General features: G+C 42.2%; 1 protein-coding gene across 2 annotated transcripts in view; it reads right to left on the reverse strand.

Annotated features, from left to right (window-relative positions):
* The window catches only part of TPD52 (tumor protein D52), a 104,855-nt gene that overhangs the window by 22,136 nt on the left and 61,404 nt on the right, over positions 1-21,315 (reverse strand). The window contains exons 1-2 of one of the 2 annotated variants that reach the window (XM_039250094.1): positions 19,663-19,801; positions 3,740-3,855 (exon numbers count right to left, since the gene is read on the reverse strand). In XM_039250094.1, the coding sequence (XP_039106025.1) occupies positions 3,740-3,855; positions 19,663-19,786 (240 nt within the window). In that variant the 5' untranslated portion in view covers positions 19,787-19,801. Of the gene's footprint in view, positions 1-3,739; positions 3,856-19,662; positions 19,802-21,315 lie in introns of those variants that run through there. The other variant, XM_039250093.1, reaches the window with a different exon arrangement.

Raw genomic sequence — 21,315 nt, forward strand, 5'->3', positions numbered from 1 at the left:
GCCCAAGGTCATCAAACTAATAATGCAGGAACCAGAATTTCAACCCGGGTCTTCAGATTCCACCTCTCAGTTTACTGGCTAATTCTCATCGCACACTGTTAGCTTTCCAATAGCTCAAAATTCGCTATCTCAGCTCCGAATTTTCAGACACTCCAAAGAACGGACTTAAAAGATACATACTCTCCCCTGACACTTGTCCGAAGTTTTCACTTCCCCTAATGACAGCTGGCGAGAAAGACCACCATAAATCTTACTGCACAATACAGGACACAGCGTATTCTCTACCTTTGTTGGTTAGATTGTGCTACCAAAATACCTGGCTAAGCACACGGTGGCTACAATTCGTTAATTCAAAATATATATTATATATTACATATTATGTCTATAAAATATACATATTTTAATATAGAAAAATACATATATATAAAAGAATGACCCTTAAAGCGCAAAGAATATATCTGATGAGGATCTAGTATCCATAACAGAGAGAGAACACACAACTCAATAATAAGGACAAATAATCCAATTAAAAATGGACAGAATATTTAAATGGACATTTCACCAAAGGAAATACATAAATGACCAATAATCATATGAAAAATGCTCAATACCATTCATTAGTGAGAAATTCAAATGAGATTCTACTTTACCTCCACTAGGATGACTATAATAAAAAAAGGTAACAAGTGTTGGCAAGGATGCAGAGAAATTGGAGCCCTCACATATTACTGAGGAGAAGGTACAATGGTACAGTTTGGCAGTAAAACACTCCGGTGTTTCCTCAAGAAATTATACAAAAGAGTTATCATATGACCCAGGAATTCCACTCCTAGGTATACAGAAGGAAAATTAAAAGCACACAACCACGCAAAAAAACCTGTACACAAATATTCACAGTGGCATTATTCATAACAGCCAAAAAGGGAAACAAACTCAATGTCCAACAACTGATGAATGGATAGCCAAAATGTGACCGATCGCTATAGAATGGAATATTATTCAGCCAGGAAAACAAATGGCATACTAATATGCCTTACAACACAAATGAACCTTGAAAAAAGTACTATGTGAGGGAAGCTGGTCCCAAAAGACCACACATCGTCTGACCTCACTTGTATGCAATGCCTGGAATAAGCAAATCCATAAAAATCAAAAGCAGACCGTGGTTGCCAAGGGCTGGAGAGAAAGGGTGGGCTGGGGGGTGACTGCGAACAGGGGCAAGGTGTCTTTTTTAGGTGATGAAATGTTTAGAATTAGATAATGGTGATAACTGTACAACCTTGTGAATGCACATAAACCAAAGGGGTAGAATTTGATGGCATGCAAATTATATCTCTAAAATGAATTCAAAAAATGAGAGAGGGAATTTTTTTTTATCCCTATTTCATTTAAATGTCTACAACGATCTCAAGCACTGACTCTGATGTAAAACCTTTCCAAACTGAAAACCATCATTTGTTTTATGTGTAAATGATTTTTATCTTATATTACTATCATTACTATCACATAACCATGAAGTAAAGTTAATAGCATATCTGCCGTATCTCAGGAGTGTTTAGGAATGCTGGATAAACTTCTAATCAAGCATGAACATGGTACACATAAAGCAGTATGTGCACAAGCATCAGAATTCATGAAGACCTGGACCCAAGACTCACACTGCAGTGCACGACCTTGGGACCTTAACTTTCACAATCTTGGATTAGGTAACGGTTCCTTACATGTGACACCTAAAGCACAAGTCACCAAAGGAAAACTACATAAATTCAAGTTCATCACAATTAACAATTTCTGTGCAAAGAGTACTGTCAAGAAAGTGAAAGGGAAAACTCACATAATGAGAGAAAACATTTACCTAGTTCATGTATAACAACTTCATTTGGTAAATAACATCTCTGTTCAGAAACGTAGACCAGTTTCCTCCTCGATCAAATCATAATTAACAGCCCTGAGTAATGTACAGAACTGCTGAATCACTATGTCACACACTTGAAACAAATATAACACTGTATGTTAGTTATACTGGAATTTTAAGAAATAAAGAAAAAATAGCACCTGCCTCTTAACACTGTTGTGATAATTAATGAGATACATATATGCACAGAGCTTAGCTTAGTGCCTGCCACCTAGCAAGCAGTCTGAAGACATTAGTTGCCATTACTAATATTTTAATATTACTGACAATAAAATAATAATACTAAGAGCGGCAAGAATTTGGGAAAATGGCTTTCATACTGTGAGAAATCTTCTGAATAGCATTTTGGCATTGTCGGTGTACGTGGGAAGGACTCTGTGCCCTTACTAAACCATTAGACCCAGGAACCCTACTTATAGGAATTTTTCCTAAAAAACTAATTAAAGAAGTTCATAAGAGAGTATATGCAAGTGTTTCTATCAAAATACTGCTTAATAGCAAAAAAGTGCTATGAAGAAAGTGCAAAAACAACATACAGGAGAAAATATTTGTAAATCACGTATCTGATAAGGGTCTACTATCCAGAATATATAAAGAGCTCATATCTCACCAACAAAACAGACAATTAAAAGAAAACCTGGGGCAAAGAATTTGAATAGATATCTCTCCAACGACGGTATACAAATGTAATAAGCACATGAATGCTCAGTATCATTAGTCATTAGGGAAATACAAATCAAAACCGCAATGAGATACCACTTTACACTCACTACAGATAGTCAGAATCAGAAAGACAGAAAATAACAAATGTTGGCAAAGATGCACAGAAATTGCTGCTTGAGATGTGAAATGGTGCCCCTGCTGTGAGAAATAGTTTGGCAGTTCTCCAAAAAACTTAAACGTGGAATTATCATTTGATGCAGCAATTCCACTTCTAGTTACAGAGATCCAAAGGAACTAAAAATAGGTATTCAAACAAGTACTTTTATACAAATGTTCCTAGCTCAGTGCCCACAATCGTAAAGATGTGGAAACCACATAAATGTCCATCAACACACAAACAGAAAAACAAAGCATGGAAGACACATAAAATGGAATATTATTCAACCATAAAAAAAATAGTAAAGTACCAATACATGCTACAAGAATGAACCTCAAAAAACATTATGCTAAGTGAACCTAAAAAACAAACAAAAAGTGCCATATTATATTCAAATAAAATATCCAGACTAAGTAAATCCATACAGACAAGACATACAGCTGATAACTGTTGCCAGGAGACGAGGGAGGGAGGAATCCGGTTTCATGAGTATGGGTCTCCCCTGGGAGTGATGAAATTGTTCTGGAACTACACAGAGGTGATAGCTGCACAAGACGGTGAATGTGCTAAATGCCACTGAATTGTACACCTTTAAATGGTTAACTTTAAGGAAAAAAAAGAGAAAGGGAGGGAAGGAAAGAAGTTTCAAAGTGCAGATATCCACAACACAGCAAAGGAGAGACCAGAGTCATGGATAGAACCGAAAAGCCACGTATATTAGACTCAGTGCAGTCCCTGAGACGATATTCACTATCACTCCTCTCATCCCGTTCCTCTGTCACATCCTACTTCTCAGACTCACGTCATCTTTTTTATATGCTTTATTTCATATAAAAACAAACCGATATCATGCTCTTCTATTTCTTCTCCCCCACTCAAGATCTCTAGGACAAGTGCATGCGCGTTGCTTTCTCTCCCTTGAAACTGACAACGAGGTATTACCTTACCTTACAAATGACACTGTAAGCACAAAACATGACGTTCCAAAAGGAATGCTTCTTTACCTTTGCAAGTTCTCTTCTTAGCTCTTCTTGCTCTTCCTCTGATAGGGTCTCTGTGGCACTGATCGTGGCTGCAACATCTTCTCCTTCCTCGGGCACTGTGTCTGTTCTCAGCAGACCTTGTTGGGGATGAAAACAAAAAAGTCTGTAAGGTATGAAAGCTAAGTAAAATTCTCCTTTAGGCTCCTCCACTGCCCCAGTGAGAATAAAAGCAATTAGACTGGATCCACACATCAACTTTCAGTAGCTTCAAATGACCTGGCTCTCCCAGTAAAGGACAAAAGAAAAGTCTTAGCTACCACTGAACACCACCAAATTACACTCTGCCAAATTATGAACTTAAAAAATACAGCATTCACTCAGCTTCTGTCCATTTCCACAGTCACAATATAGTTACTGCAAAGCAAAAGAGTTAAGAGGCCAAAAATGGGATCTTGCCAAGGCTTTGAAACCTTAAACTAGTAAATCAGCAGGACTAGTAACTCACACTAAGGAGGGAAGGGGTTTGTACATATCTCTAATTTCCTCTGCTAATCAAATCCAGCATTAACCTTGGTCAAGAACTGAACAAACTCAATGCCTACAAAAATTTTATCCCAAGAAAAATGTATTACATCTCTTTCCTTTGTTAGTAGAGGTAGGAAACACCTTCCTGCAGCTTTTAAAAATATATATATCTCATCCAGATTACCTTTAAAAAGTCCTAACATATGCAGAAATGATCAACACTCATATTAAAGCTTTCCACGTTAATTAAGAGCAACACTGCCACACTCACTCCCCTGAAAAAGCGGCAACCGCAGTGGGCCCTCAGGAAGAATCTGGCATTTCTCGAGTGGCCAAGAAGGCAGCTGACAATCAGCAACCATCTCTTCTGCGCAACCAGCCATGCACAAGGCTAGTGTGATTAGGTCAGCGAGGCCCCCAAACCTGGGGTGCAAAATTTAAGGGGGCATCAAAAACCTCAATATAAATAATTTTAATATTTTAATGCGATATATTTGCAAAATCAAAGTTAATTCAAAGAATCTATGATGAATAAATTATCAAGATTTTAAAAAGGCTCAGCGTTGCTGATTTTTCCTTCCACCTTAGGCTCCAAAATGGCTTGGCACAGTACTGTTCCTGATCTTGTCTTTTTTTTAAATACTTTTTTTTTAAAGTTTTTTCTTTTATAGTTTATTTATTTTTGAGAAAGAGAAAGACAGAGCATGAGCTGGGGAGGGGCAGAGAGAGAGAGAGGGAGACACCAAATCTGAAACAGGCTCCAGGCTCTGAGCTGCCAGCACATAACCTGATGCAGGGCTTGAACCCATAAACTGTGAGATCATGACCTGAGCCAAAGTCGGATGCTTAACCGACTGAGCCACCCAGGTGCCCCTTAAATACTTTTTAAAAGTTTATTTATTTATTTTGAGGGGGGAGGGTCAGAGAGAAAGGGAGAGAGAGAAAATCCCAAGCAGGCTCCACACTGAGCAGAGCCCAATGTGGGGCTCCAACCCACAAATCGTGAGATCATGACCTGAGTAGAAATCTAGAGTCAGACACTTAACTGACTGAGCCACCCTTGATCTTCCCTTTATTTAACTTCCTTTTTTTTAAATGTTTTATTTATTTCTGAGAGACAGAGACAGAGACAGCATGAGCAGAGGAGGGTCAGAGAGAGAGGGAGACACAGACTCTGAAGCAGGCTCCAGGCTCTGAGCTGGCTGTCAGAACAGAGCCCAATGCAGGGCTCAAACCCATGAACTGTGAGATCATGACCTAAGCAGAAATCGGACATTTAACCGACTGAGCTAGCCAGGCGCACCCTGATCCTGTATTTATTTAAAAGGTTAGTATTTTGTTCATCCTGATTTCATTTTAATTTTTTGAATGTTGCATTAACATTATTTGTCTTGATCACAGAGCATTTTGGTGCCCTCTTGAATTTTACAGCTAAGGCAGGTGGCTGCTGGCCTCACAGGCCTTACCCTAGTCAGAGTTCTGCCCATCCATTCCCATGGCAGAGGTTTGGGTTTTCTCAGTCTCTGGCAACAGATACTTTGCATAGGGAACCTGAGAAAAGTCTCCTCCTTTTCCTGCTCTTCGCCTCTTTCTGCCAGTGGGGATTAAAGCAATCACGGTTCCACACCACCCCCACGTCCATTTCTGAGAAGCGCTAGTTCAGCCGTAGCAGCAATGTGGCATCCAGCCCAAAGCAAGATGCCAGGCGGCAGATGACAGACTTCACAGGCAGGCGGAAAAGGAAGGGGCGAGAATAACCACATTGTTCAACAGGCAGCCAGCGCCATGGCAAAGCTAAGAGAAGTATATGGATCAATGACACAGCATGTAGGGACACTGTGTACAAGGTACCAAGACACCAGTTACAGGGTCTACTTAATAATTATAACAGCGATAACCATTAGCACAACAGTACCAAAACACTACCAACCGGAAAGGTGTTTATAGAATTGCTAAAGGCATAAGATACACATAAAACAACTGACAAAACCATAAACCAGAGGAGCAAACAGAGTATGATTAAGCCTTCTTTTTTTTTTTTTTTAAATGTATTTATTTCTAGGAGAGAGAGAGAGAGAGACAGCGTGAGCAGGGGAGGGTCAGAGAGCGAGGGAGTCACAGACTGAAACAGACTCCAGGCTCTGAGCTGGCAGTCAGCACAGAACCCGACGCGGGGCTCGAACCCACGAACCGCGAGATCATGACCTAAGCAAAAGTCGGATGCTTAACCGACTAAGCCACCCAGGCACCCCTGATTAAGCCTTCTAAGGCACAGACAAGATGTGACAGGTACAATCAGTAGATGGAAAAACTCAATGAATAACTGCTTCTGTAGGCCCCCTCTAAGATATCTTCGCACTGCCCAAGTAACATCTGTGATAGAAATCTGATCATGTCCCTCTCCAGCTTACAGTCCGTTAGTGGTTCCCTGCTGTTTTCAAGACAAAATTCATCCCCGTACGTTAGCACCCAGGCCTTACTGGACCCACCCCCTGCTGTCTGTCATTGGAACCCGCATACGCCAACCCCAGCCACAGCAAACTGTAGAGAAGGCGTGTACGGTCAGAAATCACTGAGGAGGGTCCACGTATGTTTGCAAATTTATCCCCTGTACCACATTATGTGACGGAAGAGTAGAAGATTGAGGACAGAAGGACTATATGGTAGCAATCATATAAGGCAATACAGTACGAACCATAACAGAGTTCATTATAAACATTCTTTATTTTTAAATTTTTGTTCAGACTTCTCAAATCTCTAACAAGACTCAAAAAGAGAACACCAACAAAACTCTCATGCTGAACCATGCCTTAAAAAAACAAAGGCTCTTTCATGCTTTTTAATAAATACTAGTTTGCAAATCCGCTTAAGAAGAAAATTTTAATACGTAAGTACTAATAGTGGTTTATGTACAGCTGCCCAATTCCAAAAAGAATCTAGAGGTAACCTGATACTATTCAAGCATTTAGTTAGGCCACCAGGGAAATTAAATATCTCAGAAAAGGGGGTCATAGAGTTGTCCACAGTTGGCTTCAAGGCCTCCCAGATGACCTTTGAGATTTTATATTCCCAATCTAAGGAATTTAGTAATTACACGTTCTGCTTTTTCCATATTAACCTCTAGGTGGCAGCAAATTATCAACATTAAAATTTAAAGGTGAGGTTTGGGGGCACCAAGGTGGCTCAGTCCATTAAGCCTCTGACTTCTGCTCAGGTCACGATCTCACAGCTTGTGAGTTCAAGCCCCACATTGGGCTCTGTGCTGACAGCTCAAAACCTGGAGCCTGTTTTGGATTCTGTGTCTCCCTCTCTCTTGCCCCTCCCCTGCTTGTACTCTCTCTTTCTCAAAGATAAACAAACATACAAAAAAAGGTAAAAAAAAAAAAAAAAAAAAAAAGGTGAGGTTTGTTTTGGGATAATCAACTCAGGGGAGAAAAATGAAAAATGAAGAAATAAAGGAAGAATAGAAAGGCAGATATCAAAAGAACTGTCAAAACAGGACAGTCACGACTTAGGAAAATTATTAATAACCACAGCCATCCCCACAGAGTGCACTCTATGTATATCCACATCTGAACTAAGTGGTCCAAAGAGATTACGTTATTTTCGTACAATACTTCTGGGATGTGCGGATTACCATTTACAGATGAGGCAACTGAAACTTACAGAGGTTAAGCAACCTGCCTGTGGTAACATACCTGAATACACGGGGTTGTGATTTTGAACCTAAACGGTTTGTTTGAAAGAATACGCTTAAGGGCAACTGGGTGGCTCAGTCAGTTAAGCGTCCGACTTTGGCTCAGGTCACAATCTCACAGTTTGTGGGTTTGAGCCCCGTGTCTGGGTCTGTGCTGATGGCTCAGAGCCTGGAACCTGCTTTAGATTCTGTGTCTCCCTTTCTCTCTGCCTCTCCCCTACTCAGTTTCTCTCTCTCTCTCTCTCTCAAAAAAATAAACATTAAGAAACAAAGCTTTTTGAGTATATGCTTAAAGTCATTGATTGCCAAAGTACGAATGAAGAGTCAGGGGCTGACAGTCTGACTTGTAAGATTTCTGGAAACAATAATAAAGACTGTACAAAGGAAAAGCAGCTGGCAGACTAGATCAAAAGTAATCTCTTTCTTTTCAAATGTACAGTTTCTAGCACGTCAGAAGTTTTTCTAGATGTTATCCAATTTCCCATATGATAAGAGTACAATATTTATTGTAGAGGCAGAGTCTGCCTTTGGGGAGGAAAAATAGTAACTTCTCATTCACAATCCAAGTTGGGAAATGGGAACATTTTAATATATAGTTTACTTAAAACTATACTGCAGAAAATTCTTATTTAATCATTCATTTTTCATGTTCCTTCCTCAGAATCTGATGGAAAGCTGTTTTTAAAAGATGGTAAAGAGGGACAAAATTAATATTTACTGAGGTCTAATACACAACCAGGGAGATTCATGTTACCTCCTTTTTGAAAAAGCATCTTCCAACCAACACGTGACGAAAGGAGTACTTTTTATTTGCACTGGGGAAACCGAGGCCCTCGGTCTGAGGTTCCTAATTTGCCCAGAATCACAGGGGAGATTAAAATACAGGTTTTTCTGACTCTAAACTATTGCTCTTTCACCTACACTTTTTTTTTTTTTTAATTTATTTTTGAAAGAGAGAGAGTGCAAGCTGGGAGAGGAAGAGAGAGAGAGAGACAGAGGATATGAAGCAGGCTCTGCACTGTTAACACAGAACCTAACACAGGGCTCAAACTCACTAACCATGAAATCATGACCTGAGCTGAAGTCAGACACTTAATATTTCCTTCCTTAAAGAAATCCCAACGAGCAGGGAGGACAGAGAACATGACAGAAGGGATGAAGGGCATGCTGGAAGTAGATGAATGGGTATTTTATTTTTTAATTTTTTTTAACGTTTATTTTTGAGAGAGAGAGAGACAGAGGCAGGGGGCGGGGGGCAGAGAGAGAGGGAGACACAGATTCCAAAGCAGGCTCCAGGCTCTGAGCTGTCAGCACAGAGCTCTACACGGTACTCGAACCCAAAAACCGCAAGATCATGACCTGAGCTGAAGTCAGATGCTTAACCAACTGAGCCACCCAGGCACCCCGGCCAGGTCCTTCTCCACGGGGACTTCCCACTTTGCTGAGGGTCATGAACATATGTGGGTCCCAGGCTGGAAGTCACAGACACCACCGCTGAGCCCACATGACAGAAAACTGGGGATAATTTGTTCTATCTGGTTGTTACTATGTTAGCCAACTCCTCAATTCCTCTAGTTGTACAAACAGGCCACCTATCTCCCCCCATCCCACCCCCAAAGAGTTAGGTAGCGGGGAGAGCCTGGAGCCCACCGACAGGCAAGCTGCTGGGTGCCCAGGTGAGAGGCCCGCTGCCAAGACAGCGACGAGGGAGATGAACTGAGACCAGGAAGACGATGTCGCATCAATCCTAAGATACTTGTTTCTTCTACATGTACAGCTTTGAACTTGAAGTGCACCGACAGCCAGCCAGTTAGGCAGTCCTTGTGGCATAGCTGTTTACCACCTGTAAACGTGCTCCAAAATTTGCAAACTGGGTGTCAGGGGCTTAGAAAATCGCAGGCATCTCTTAAAGTCTGCATCACAGACTTCCTGTGTGAGAAAAATAAACCAAAACATGGATGATTCCTAGTTGAAAAGCAATTCTGGTAAGTTACTGCATGTGAAGAAGTTTCAGGAAAACTGTACATTGGTTTACTCTAAAAAGTATGCACAGGAGTGTTATGTCAATATACATGTCTGAATAAATCAAAAAGAGGTTTAATAAGCATAAAATTTTTAAGTAAAATTAAAGCATTGCCTTATGGCCTTTTAACTCGGCAGCAATGTTTTCCCTTAATGAACAAATACTATTTTTCTAAATGTTTATTTATTTTTGAAGGGGGAGGGGCAGAGAAAGAGAAGGGGACAGAGGATCCCAAGCAGGCTCCGCCCTGACCGCAGACAGCCCAACACGGGGCTCAAACTCATGAACCATGAGATCATGAGCTGAGCCAAAGTCAGACCTTCAAACGACCGAGGCACCCAGGCGCCCCAATGAACAAGTACTATTTAAAAGGACATCCTAGAATTTGCGGTGTCTTAGAAGAGATGAAAAGCAATACTCCAGATCCCTGAAAACTTGTTAGTGATTTGAGGAAAACGAAGTTCTTAGGTCTTTGGCATCAGTGGAAATGCGTGTGATGTGCAAGCATGGTGGCGAAGAACAGGAAGCATGGAAAAAGATCCCAGCCTTGAACATGTCTCTAGTTCCAGACTACAAAGTCCTGATGTCACACCCTTCTCTTTTCATCTCGGGACTGAGAACACCAAGAACAAAGCAAATGTTAATGCTTTATTTGAACAGATTTCCTGGTCAAAGGCTGATTCAGATGAAGTTTCTCTTTACCTTCCCATGCATACCCACCTCTTCAACACATACTCCCCAAAATCTCAACCAGGAAAGGAAGCAAAGCCTTTTTTTAAATACCAATTTTGAACCTACAATTAAAACTAAGCCATGATGAAGGGGTGGGTGAGTGCCCTTCTGGCTCAGGTACTACGGACACGTCCCAAGCTACCCCAGAGCAGGGCACCCAGAGCAGAGCACCTGCCCCAACGGTCTCTCCTCCCTGAAGTTTAGCGCTGACCTTCTACCCAAATAAGACCAAGTGCTTCCCCTCAAGAGTTTCTGTGCCTGTCAATTTAAAACTTTTCAGCCATTTTACATAATTTCAGATCTGAAAACAAAATTTGGGATCATTTCACTAAATACTTTATTGAATAAGATGAGGAAACTAGGAGGCAGCAATTTTTTAAGGAGTAGAAAAAGAAAGGCATGAGCTTTGAAATTAGATGGTGCTGTAGGTTGACTTGTGTCTCCAAAAAGATACACTCCATTTCCTAACCCCCAGCACCTGCACACGGGCTTTGATCTGGAAACAGGTTTTCACAAATATAGTTAAGATTAGAGCACAGAAAATCAGAGTGGCCCCTAATCAAATGACTGGTGTCCTTATAAGAAGAAGGAAATTTAGACACAGAAACCCAGAGAGAATATCGTGGCAACAACGTAGGGAGCACACAGAGACCCAGGGACACCTCCATGTGATCCGAAGGCAGATTGGAGGCATAAAACTGCAAGCCACAGACCGCCAGCAGCCAGCAGCAGCTGGGACGAGGCAAGGAAGGGTCTCCCTACAGAAGGAGCATGGCCCTGCTGACACCTTCATTTTGGACTTCTAGCCTCCAGAACTGAGACGGAACACATTTCTGTCGTTTAAGTCACTCAATTTGGGGCACTTTGTTACGGCAGCCCTAGGAAACTGAACTCTCCCAAAACCCATTACCTCTTTAAAAAAAACAGCACACACGGATGCCTGGGTGGCTCAGTCGATTAAGGGTCCAACTCTTGATCTCAGCTCCAGTCATGATCTCCCCGTTTGTGAGTTCGAGCCCTATATCGGGCTCCTTGCTGACACCACAGAGCCTGCTTTGGATTCTGTCTCTCCCTCTCTCTGCCCCTCCCCTGCTCTCTCTCAAAATAGACTTTACAATAAATAAATCCACAAATCAACAAATAAATGAATGAATATTAAAAACACACAATACCACCTAGCTCCCCAGGTTTCTGTAGGAATACTTTAAAGGATAATGAACACAGGCGTGGGCACATATTAGATGGTCGGTAAGGACATGCTATTGCCCCACTTTTCCATGTGCTACATGTGTTACAGATGTTCTCTCCTCGTCCATGAAGCATGGCTCACAGGGTCCCCTCATTTCCCATCTCTCTTCAACCTGCTGACACCTGGTACCCACCTTTCCTCTGCATCTTCAATATGACAGCTCTCAATCATCATGTTATTTGATAACTCCAAGGCATCAGCCCTGAACCTTGGTCTGGAATCTTCCCTCCTGTGATACCTCCCCATCTGCCCTCCTGGGGTTTCTCTTCTTACCTCTGAGACATGGCTTTATTCCACTCCCCCCCCCCACCAGGCATCTACTTCACGCCTCTTCTCTGAACCCCCCACTCCTGACTTGATTCAAGCTCTCGTGATTTCTTGCTCAATATCTTGCCCCTGAAGGTCCCTGAAGGTGTCCGTCCCTCCAATCCCTTCACCACCTGCCACTAGAGTGAGCGTCATTCTAAAGTAGGACTCTGATGATGGCGCTCCCTTCCTTGCCTGAAATCCTTCTGGGGTTTCCCACTTCCTAGTAAAGCTCATTGCTCTGGACAGTCGGGAGCCGGCCCTACTCCATCCCCTGCTGCTGGCCTCACCTGCCCAACACGCTCACTGCATCTTCCAGCCTGCGGTTCTTACAAAGACATGCTTTTTATCTTGAGTAATGTATTAATTCAACAAGTAAACTAAACTGCCTTCCATGCATTTTTTTGCCCGTTTAATTTTTTCGTGGTAAAATATACAACATAAAATCTGCCGTCCTGACCCATTTTTAGGCATACACCTGGGCGGCATTAACAACGTTCCCAATGTTCTGCAACGACCTCCACCATCTCTTTCCAAATCATGCTCGCTTCCTCTTCTGTCTTTGCACCTGTTGCTTTCTCTTCTGGAAACCCCCTCCTTATTTCCAAGTCCCATTCATTTCAATAAATCAGTTTTAAGTGTCTCCTGCTCTTGACGGCTTTCTCCGGACCCTGTGCCCACGGCCCTGCCCCGGGCATAACGCTCTGTGTGCAATGCCTACTGTACTTAGAACACGGCCTGCTGGGCTGGGCAACGTTTGACCTCAGCACCGTGTTCCAATCCTGCATGTTTAGCCCAGCACAGCATCTGGTACACGGACGCTCGGCAGCACTCTCGGAATAAATTAATTACAGGAAGGTACACAGTGGAGCTGACAAGAACTCAGTCTCCCTTCTCTGTCTACCTTATCCCTTGAGCTTTTTATTCTGTATCTCTTTCTCAATTCACTGCTTTCACCTACAGAGGTCCTTCTATTTCAAAGAGACAAAAAGTTAAAGTTTTTATTAAACAAATCAAAAAATAAAACAGACAGAAGATGTCATTTTTCCAAAGGAATACAACTTCTGTCACACACATAATCTATACAAAGACTGGTACATTTGCAGCAGGTCATATACCTTCAGGTTACAGGCAAAGGGATACGATGTCGGCTGCTCCCAAGATACTCAGTTAGGAGGGAAAGAAGTTGCAGAGGAGGAGTCTAAGATACCGGCTGTTTAGTTAACACCACCTACCCAAGAGTATAATCGAGCCCTAGAAGCTTCTCTAGGAAATAAAACTACATGCCTCGCTTGCACAATTTTCAGAGTCAACAATGGCTTTAGGACCAGGAAACGAGTAAGAAACTTAAGTCTCTTTCCCTGTGCCCTTCCCCACCTCGCACATGTGCTCTCTCAGGCTCTCTCTTGCTCTCGCTCTCAATCTCTCTCTCTCTCTCTCCCTCTCGCTCTCACTCTCTCGCTCTCAAAATGAATAAACCATTAAAAAAGAAAGAATCAACAGCACTTAGGAGCTGGAAGGAGCCATGAGAACCTATGTGGCCTAATACTGCCTTCTGGCAAGTGAGTGTCAAAACCTTTCAAGACAAGGTAGGGAATGTAGCTTCTTAAAAGTGGAATATTTAACAGAGTTGTGTCCAACCAGGGGGAAAGGGAAGTAAGAGGTTAAACTTCATTGAGAAGCCCAGAGGCAGGCCAACCTTCCCTTCTCCATCCTTCCTCCTCTCCAGATAACAGCCTGCAACAGCAGAGCGGTCTTTCCCAGGCTCAGGAGCAGGACCCTCCCGTCAACCTCTCCGTGTCCCAGGGGCCCCAGCGTCGCCACCTCACACTGCGATACCCACTCTTCCTTGGGTGTTCAGTCCCCATATTTTTGCAATTCTGTTTAAATATAGTACAAACACTATTCCTTTTCTCTTTTAAAGTTTATAATATGAAGATATTTGGTCTACTTTTCAGTATGATTGTATGAAATTTTTTGGATCCAAATATCTGTTTGTAGAAATATTTAAAATACATACTTTCCATTAGGATGTCAAAGAAAAAGAAATTTAAGTCTCTTAGTGTTGTTTTATTTATGCACAACCAAAAGGAAATATGTGCTTTTTTTTAAACCTAGAGACACAAAAAGAGGTACAACATACAGATTAAATGCCTTTAGTAGTAATAGCCAAAAAAAAACCACACAAGATAAAGATATTTTTCCTCTTAGAAGTCTGAGCTTGGGGCTCCCACCCTCCCGACCTGTGAAGATCCCCACAATGAAGTGAGACCCTGAACAAGTAGATCCTTTCTCTCTTTTAGGAGACCCTAAAAAAAAGATCTACTTAACACAGGGCTTCTCAATGGCACCACGAGGGGCACTTTGAGCAGGACAATTCTTTGCGGTGGGGACGGTCCTGTGCATCATCCACGCGGCATGCAGGCACCTACCCACTTGATGTCAGTGGTAGTCCCTCCCCAGAGCCAACTGCAGTTGTGATAATCAAAATCATCTCAAAATTGGCTCTGATCATGGCCAGATGCCTGCAGGAGGCAAAACTGCCCCAAGTTGAAAACCACTGACTTAGGGCAAGGAAGTACCTGACAACTGCTATATGACACAGATTTTGTTCAGAAGAAAGAGATTCAGTAGCATGAGCCGTGAAAACTGTGTGTTTCTTAAGGCTATAATTTTCCCCCATTTGCCCGTGGTGGTAACAGTACAACAGAGTAGAAGAGAAAAATGAGTCGAGTAATTGTCGTCGAAACAGCAAGGAACAAAAAGCTGAGGAAACCTGACCCACTCCTTTTGGGGAAAGACCCAGAACTTTACCTGGAGATGAACTGGACAATGTCAGGGCCACTGAAGAGGAGGGGAGGTGGGCAGCTCTAAGGCCAAAAAAGAAAAGAGAGCTGGCACCCAGATACTCCAGGGACTCACCTCTGAAAGCAGGGCCCCGACCAGCGGCCAACCTCCTACCCAGAAAGGTCACGCTCCCAGAACTTCACAGAAAGAGCAGAGGAGGAAGGAAGGACCACAAAGGTAGAACACATCCGGATTTTCAAATGCTTTACTCACATCCTCCAGAAATTCCTTACCTGACCCTTGAATCTTTCACCAAAGAAAAAGAAAAGGGGGGAGGGGGGGAATCTTCAGTGGAATCCTTCCCAACCATCTGCCCTCCCAACCCCAATCAAGTGTCACATGAGTAACGGGCAATCCACAAAGAGAGACGAAAGGTCAGCCATGGAGAAATTTGGGGATCCCCAGGGAGGAAGTCACTTTCATTCTTAAATTTCCTCTGCAGGAATAAGGAAGTTCTCTGAAACTTCAATTCTGCTCTCATTTTCATTTTGTAAGCCATGTGGTATTTCCTATTTAAGACCTTCACAATTAATTATGGAAAATGCTCAAGAAGTAACAATAAACTTTTCCCTAAAAATTAGAAGGATGAGTAGAAATCCAAAAGTAATGAAAACAGAATGAAAAGAAGGACTCTGAGCTAAGGAATTTGTTTGATTTTTTTTTTTAGTGTTTTTAGAGCTTCAAACATAATAGCATATAACTAAAATGTCAGATTTTTCAATGGCCCCTAATCTTATTTCCTGAAGTCGCTAGAAATAACCACAGATGTTTTATACAACAGGGTTGTATCATTCTGTACAGTAGAAAAATTTTAAGAGGAAGAGTGATTCTATGTAAACAGCGCTTGGGAAATTATCTCTGTAGGTGTTCACTGAAAATGCAACCAAGGACACTGGCTGAGAGATGACTGTGCTGACCAGCAAGTGCCAAGACGGAATGGAATGTACATGTCCACGTGGCACATTAAATAACCAACAAAATACCCCTATGGTAAGACTCGTGATGGCAGGAAAGACTACACCTTGAATGATTTTATTTATTTATTTATTTTTTACCATGTTTGTTCGTTTGGTTGGTTAAAGATGACCTGGATGCTGCAACAGCTATTCTCTTACATAACTTGAAGCAGGCTCCAGGCTCTGAGCTGTCAGCACAGAGCCCGACGTGGGGCTCAAACTCACAGACCATGAGGTCATGACCTGAGCCAAAGTTGGATGGTCAACTGGCTGAAGCCACCCAGGTGCCCTGTTTATTTACTTTTGAGAGAGAGAAAGAGTGCAAGTGGAGGAGGAGTAGAGAGAGACAGGGACACAGAATCCAAAGCGGGCTCCAGGCTCTGAGCTGTCAGCACAGAGCCAGACTAGGGGCTTGAACCTTCGAATCCATGAGCCGCGAATTCATGACCTGAGCCGAAGTCAGATGCTTAATTGACTGAGCCACCAACCTGTCTCTTAATTTTCTTTTTTGAAGTTTATTTATTTTGAGATAGAGCTAGCATGCAAGTAGGGGAGGGACAGAGACAGAAGGAGACAAGAGAATCCCAAGCAGGCTCCACACTGTCATCAAGTTGCCCAATGCAGGGCTCAAACTCACAAACCATGAGATCGTGACCAGAGCCAAAAATCAACAGTCAGACACTTAACCGACTGAGCCACCCAGGCGCTCCTACACCTTGAATGATTAACTTGTTCTATAATATCTGTCACCAAAGAGGTCAAGATAGTGTGATAAAAAACAAAACAAACAAAAAGAAACAACAACAACAAAAAACATTGGTGTGAGGGCTGAGGGACGAGTGTGAGTATCAATGTGGGTCCCAACACCTCTCTTGGTCTCAGTGTTCACATCTGGAAAATGAACTAGAGTGTGAACTAGTCCTTGACAGTTTCATTTCATCCATTCATTCGCTCAAGCACTCATTCATTCATCAAATATTTGTTGAGCCCTAGGTGTCAAGGACTATTTCAGGTGCTGGGGAAGAACAGTGATCAAAAAAGACTAACATCCCTAACGGAACTTATATTTCAGATTGTGAACATTATAAATCAGCTTTTCAAACCATGGGCTGTGAAATCCATTTAGCAGTACCAAATGATATTTTAAAAAGAACGAATGGAATAGTATAAAGTATTAGAGTACATCACAAATAGTAAAGTTCTGTTTTCACAAACTTCTACTTTAGTTACTGATATTTGTATTTATGACGTTTGTGGCTCATGAATATAAGGTGTTCTGAATGAGGGTTGGTTGTATCAAAGAGTTTAAAAAGCCCTAACAAAAGACCTCTCTCTCCTTTTTCCAGTCACTGGCCCTCATCCTATCCTCCACTCAGACTGCTTCTCAGGAACATTCTGCCCCTAGATTAAAGCTCATTACTTTCTCATTTGCCCCATCATGGCTTGGATAAATATCAAAGAAAATGTTTTTCAGATCAGCATTGCCAGCCTTTGGGAGTAGGATTCCTTTTACCTTTTGTGCACTACTTATTTGCTGATCAAGAAAGTGCACAGTTTGGGGCACCTGAGTGGCTCAGTCGGTTAAGTGTCCCACTCTTGATTTCAGCTCAAGTCATAATCTCACAGTTTGGGAGGTCGAGCCCCACGTCGGGCTCTGCGCACACAGTGTGGAACCTGATTGGGATTCTCTCTCTCACCCTCTCTCTCTGCCCATCCCCCACTGGCATTTTCTCTCTCTCAAAAAATAAACATTAAAAAAAAAAAAGAAAGGAAAGAAAATGCAGAGTGACCAAAAGCCACATTATATATTTATAATGTATCTGTCCTAAATGCTCCTGCATAGAAATACAAAGAGTACAAATGCACACAAGACATAGGATTCTTTCCATCTATGCCTCGTGCTTGATGTTCAAACAGATATGTAGGCTTCTTGTGCTCTCAGAGGTCCAGGGTCCAGAGACTACCGATTACTGTTCCAGATCCTCTTTTATTTGGTTATTTTAGAATCACCATGTTCTTATTAAATGACTGCTTAGGGTAGTTTCTGTTTGTTTTAATGTTTTCTCCCCCTCCTTTTTTTCCAAATAAAGCAAACAACTAAACTTGCGCACTGTTGGGTACCTGAGTTTGTTTTTAGTTTTTGTTGCTCGCTTGCCTTTTCTTTAATATGTATATAATTTTGTTTTTAATATCATGAGTCCAGACTCCTATAAATGGCTACTAAGAGTGGGGAAGACAATTGTTTGAAATTTGCCAAGAGGCATAGTCAGTGTTCCTAACTGCTTTATCCAAAGGCAGCAATTATTGCAACTAGGGAAAGTGAAAGGAGGTGAAAGAGATGCAAGGAGAGCGGAAATGAACTAAAACAAGCTGGTAAATCCTCCCATGAACCTCAAACCCTTGCCTACGGATCACCAAGATCTACTTGAAGTCACGTAACTACAGCCCTGACATCCATAGCCCTCTGTCACTTGGGCTTTACTCTGTCATCGAGCTTGAATTTCCTCCCGTGTGTTGCTCTTGAAGCATTTTCTGTATGTAGGATTTAGAAGCTGGGATGGATGATGCCATCCTTTTTGGGGCCAGGATCTCCTATATTGGGGAGTTCCAAGGTTGGCCAGTGGGGCAGGGGAGAGGGCTTCCTGGCAATCTGACACCCCGGGCAGACATCTAACAGCTGCCTCCCAGTCCCCAACTTCTAGAACCCAGCTTTAACCTATTTTCTTCAACATCTTTCCCTTCCTGGAAATCCAAACTACACCCCATGGGTGGCCATGGCTGCAACCAACAGACGAATGTTTCTTCAGCACACGCTCTACTGTCAGCAAGTACACAGCCTAAAGTACTTAAGTATTTCCTTTACCGCTTCGTTCTCAACTACCCACTTCTTAAGCTCACAAAGAGCAAAGTATGACCTCGGCTTCATTAATAAGGAAAAAATTAACTTCTAGGAAAATCTGCTCACCTCTCTGGCAAGTTACAAAGGAGGTCATTTAGTGGAGTCCGAACTTAACGCTGTACGATGAGAGAACTGACCAGGACGATGTGGAAAGGCAGCGGCCAGCCTCGTGCTGAAAAACTAAGATTCTCCCTGCCAGTACCTGGCCTTCAAAATAATGTCATACTGGCACATGTGAAGGAAGGACTGCTTCCAAAGGGACAGCAGTCTTTTTAAAACCCAGGCCATCCACTCACAGGAACTTAAATGTAGTCAGTGCTTCAGATGCTTAAGCCTCATCTTAACAAAGGCAAAATCAGTGTGTGTCTTCATAAATTACATATAGATGACCACAAGCAAAGACCTTCAGATTCTCCCTTTTTTGTTATTTATCAGCTCAATGAACTCAAACAGATCAGAAGAACTCTAACGTTCATATAAATAGCATGACCTTTAAAATCAAAGTTCCTACTTTACATATAAATAAACATATTCTAAATATTTAACGAGCCATCTATCTCTGCATAGAATCTACAGCCCCTTTGTTAACTAGTTTCAACACAGCCACTCCGTGGTCCATCTTTACACTAATGATTTTAAAGCCAAGCACATCCCCAAGTTGCGTCTAGGTTTTATTACAGCACCTTTAACTTCAGTAAATTAATAGTTACCGGACTTCCGCAGAGTAGGTGATCCGGAGGGAGACGAGTTTCCACTAGGAGACAAGTAGAGATAGTTTTTGTTCACTCCTGTGTCAAAATCAAACGGGGACTGGTAATCTTCATAAAAATCCATCTGTCTACAGTCCGTTCCAGACAAAGGCAGAACGCATGGTTTTATGACCGTCTGGTATTCTTCAGAGGGGTGCTGCTCCGGTCATATCGCCATAGGCGACCTTGCTGAAGAAATCAACCCCAGGGTTTGAAGAGCCTGGCTTCCTGGCCCAGGTGTAGCATTTCTTTCTCAAAGCCCTCACACCCTCAGGACAAGCAGGCCTGTTTAATGAATGACTTATCTCAAGCAACCTTAGGGCTCTTCGCCACCTGCTGTTAATTTCAGTCAACAAAGAAACAACCAGCACGGGGGAGCGGAGCTTTCTTGGGTAAACAAAGGAGGGCCAGGTTTTGCAGTATCTCCCAGATGTACAAACAGTTCAAGCAAACGTCAGGCTCTGGCACAATTACAAGAAACTACAATTTTTTTTATTTTTTTACACGGGTCAGCTGATCACCACTACCACCAGGGCGGATTTACTCTTCTAGGACAAGGAAGGATTACCAGCCAGTAATCTCCTACAAATGCCATCTGAGTGATAGTTTTTTCCACCCTGGATTACAGCAGAGTTCTGAAAGCCAAGCTCCTGGTTTGGCGATCAGCTTTCTAAGTATAACTCGGTATAGAAATAAAGCTGTATTTCCGTAATGACTTGATCTAAAGTAATGCCTGGCTTAGTGTAACAAAAATTTCAGTCTGCCCTCCCACCCTCCCCTCCTTTTCTCTCTGTCTTCTTCCCTTTCCTTTCCTCTTCTGGAAAGATACTGTTTTAGTAACATATACTTCTGCTCTGAAGGTAAAGCTCCCAGGTACTAAAGCCATGCGCCTGCAGGTGCTACAATAAGCCTGGGTGCAAGCATGCAGGAAAAACCAATTTCCATTTTACAGATTTACACATTCACTGCAGTGTCTGGGTGTCAGCTACCTTGTAAGCAAAACTTCTTAGTCACCAAATTGGTTTTCTTTGACACAAGTCTATTAGCAGATTCCTTCTACGTTAACCAAGGCCTTTCCTCAAGTGATAGCACTGGAAGTTTCTAGGCTGTTGCATGAATGGCTCATCTACTATTAAGGAGGTAAAAAATAAAGGCAACCCCTCGCTTAGGTGGGCAACCGTCTCTCACTATGTAACAAAAAAAGGCAGTATTCTACCTCTGCAAATCAGCCTGATAAAAATGTACTCTCCCTAGGGGAAGTGGGTGGCTCAGTCAGTTAAGAATCCGACTCTTGATTTTGACTCAGGTTATGATCTCATGGTTCATGAGTCTGAGCTCTAGGTGGGTCTGCTCTGACAGCAAGGAGTCGGCTTGGGAGTCTCCCTCTGCCCCTCCCCCGCTCATTACTTGCTCAAGTGCGCGCGCGCGCGCTCTCTCTCTCTCAAAAATAAATTTAAAAAGCTTATTTTTAACAATGAAAATCAATCTGCCTTTTTCTTCTAAAAGACACCAAAATTCGAGCAACTATAAATGCTGTCAAGTCTATATTTAGAAATATGACTTCTTTATTATTATTTGAAAAATATGAATTGTCTGGTTTCTTGAAATCCAAGC

Source organism: Hyaena hyaena, unplaced genomic scaffold (assembly GCF_003009895.1).
Source record: "Hyaena hyaena isolate Hyena2069 unplaced genomic scaffold, ASM300989v1 scaffold_358, whole genome shotgun sequence".
NCBI classification, from domain to species: domain Eukaryota; kingdom Metazoa; phylum Chordata; class Mammalia; order Carnivora; family Hyaenidae; genus Hyaena; species Hyaena hyaena.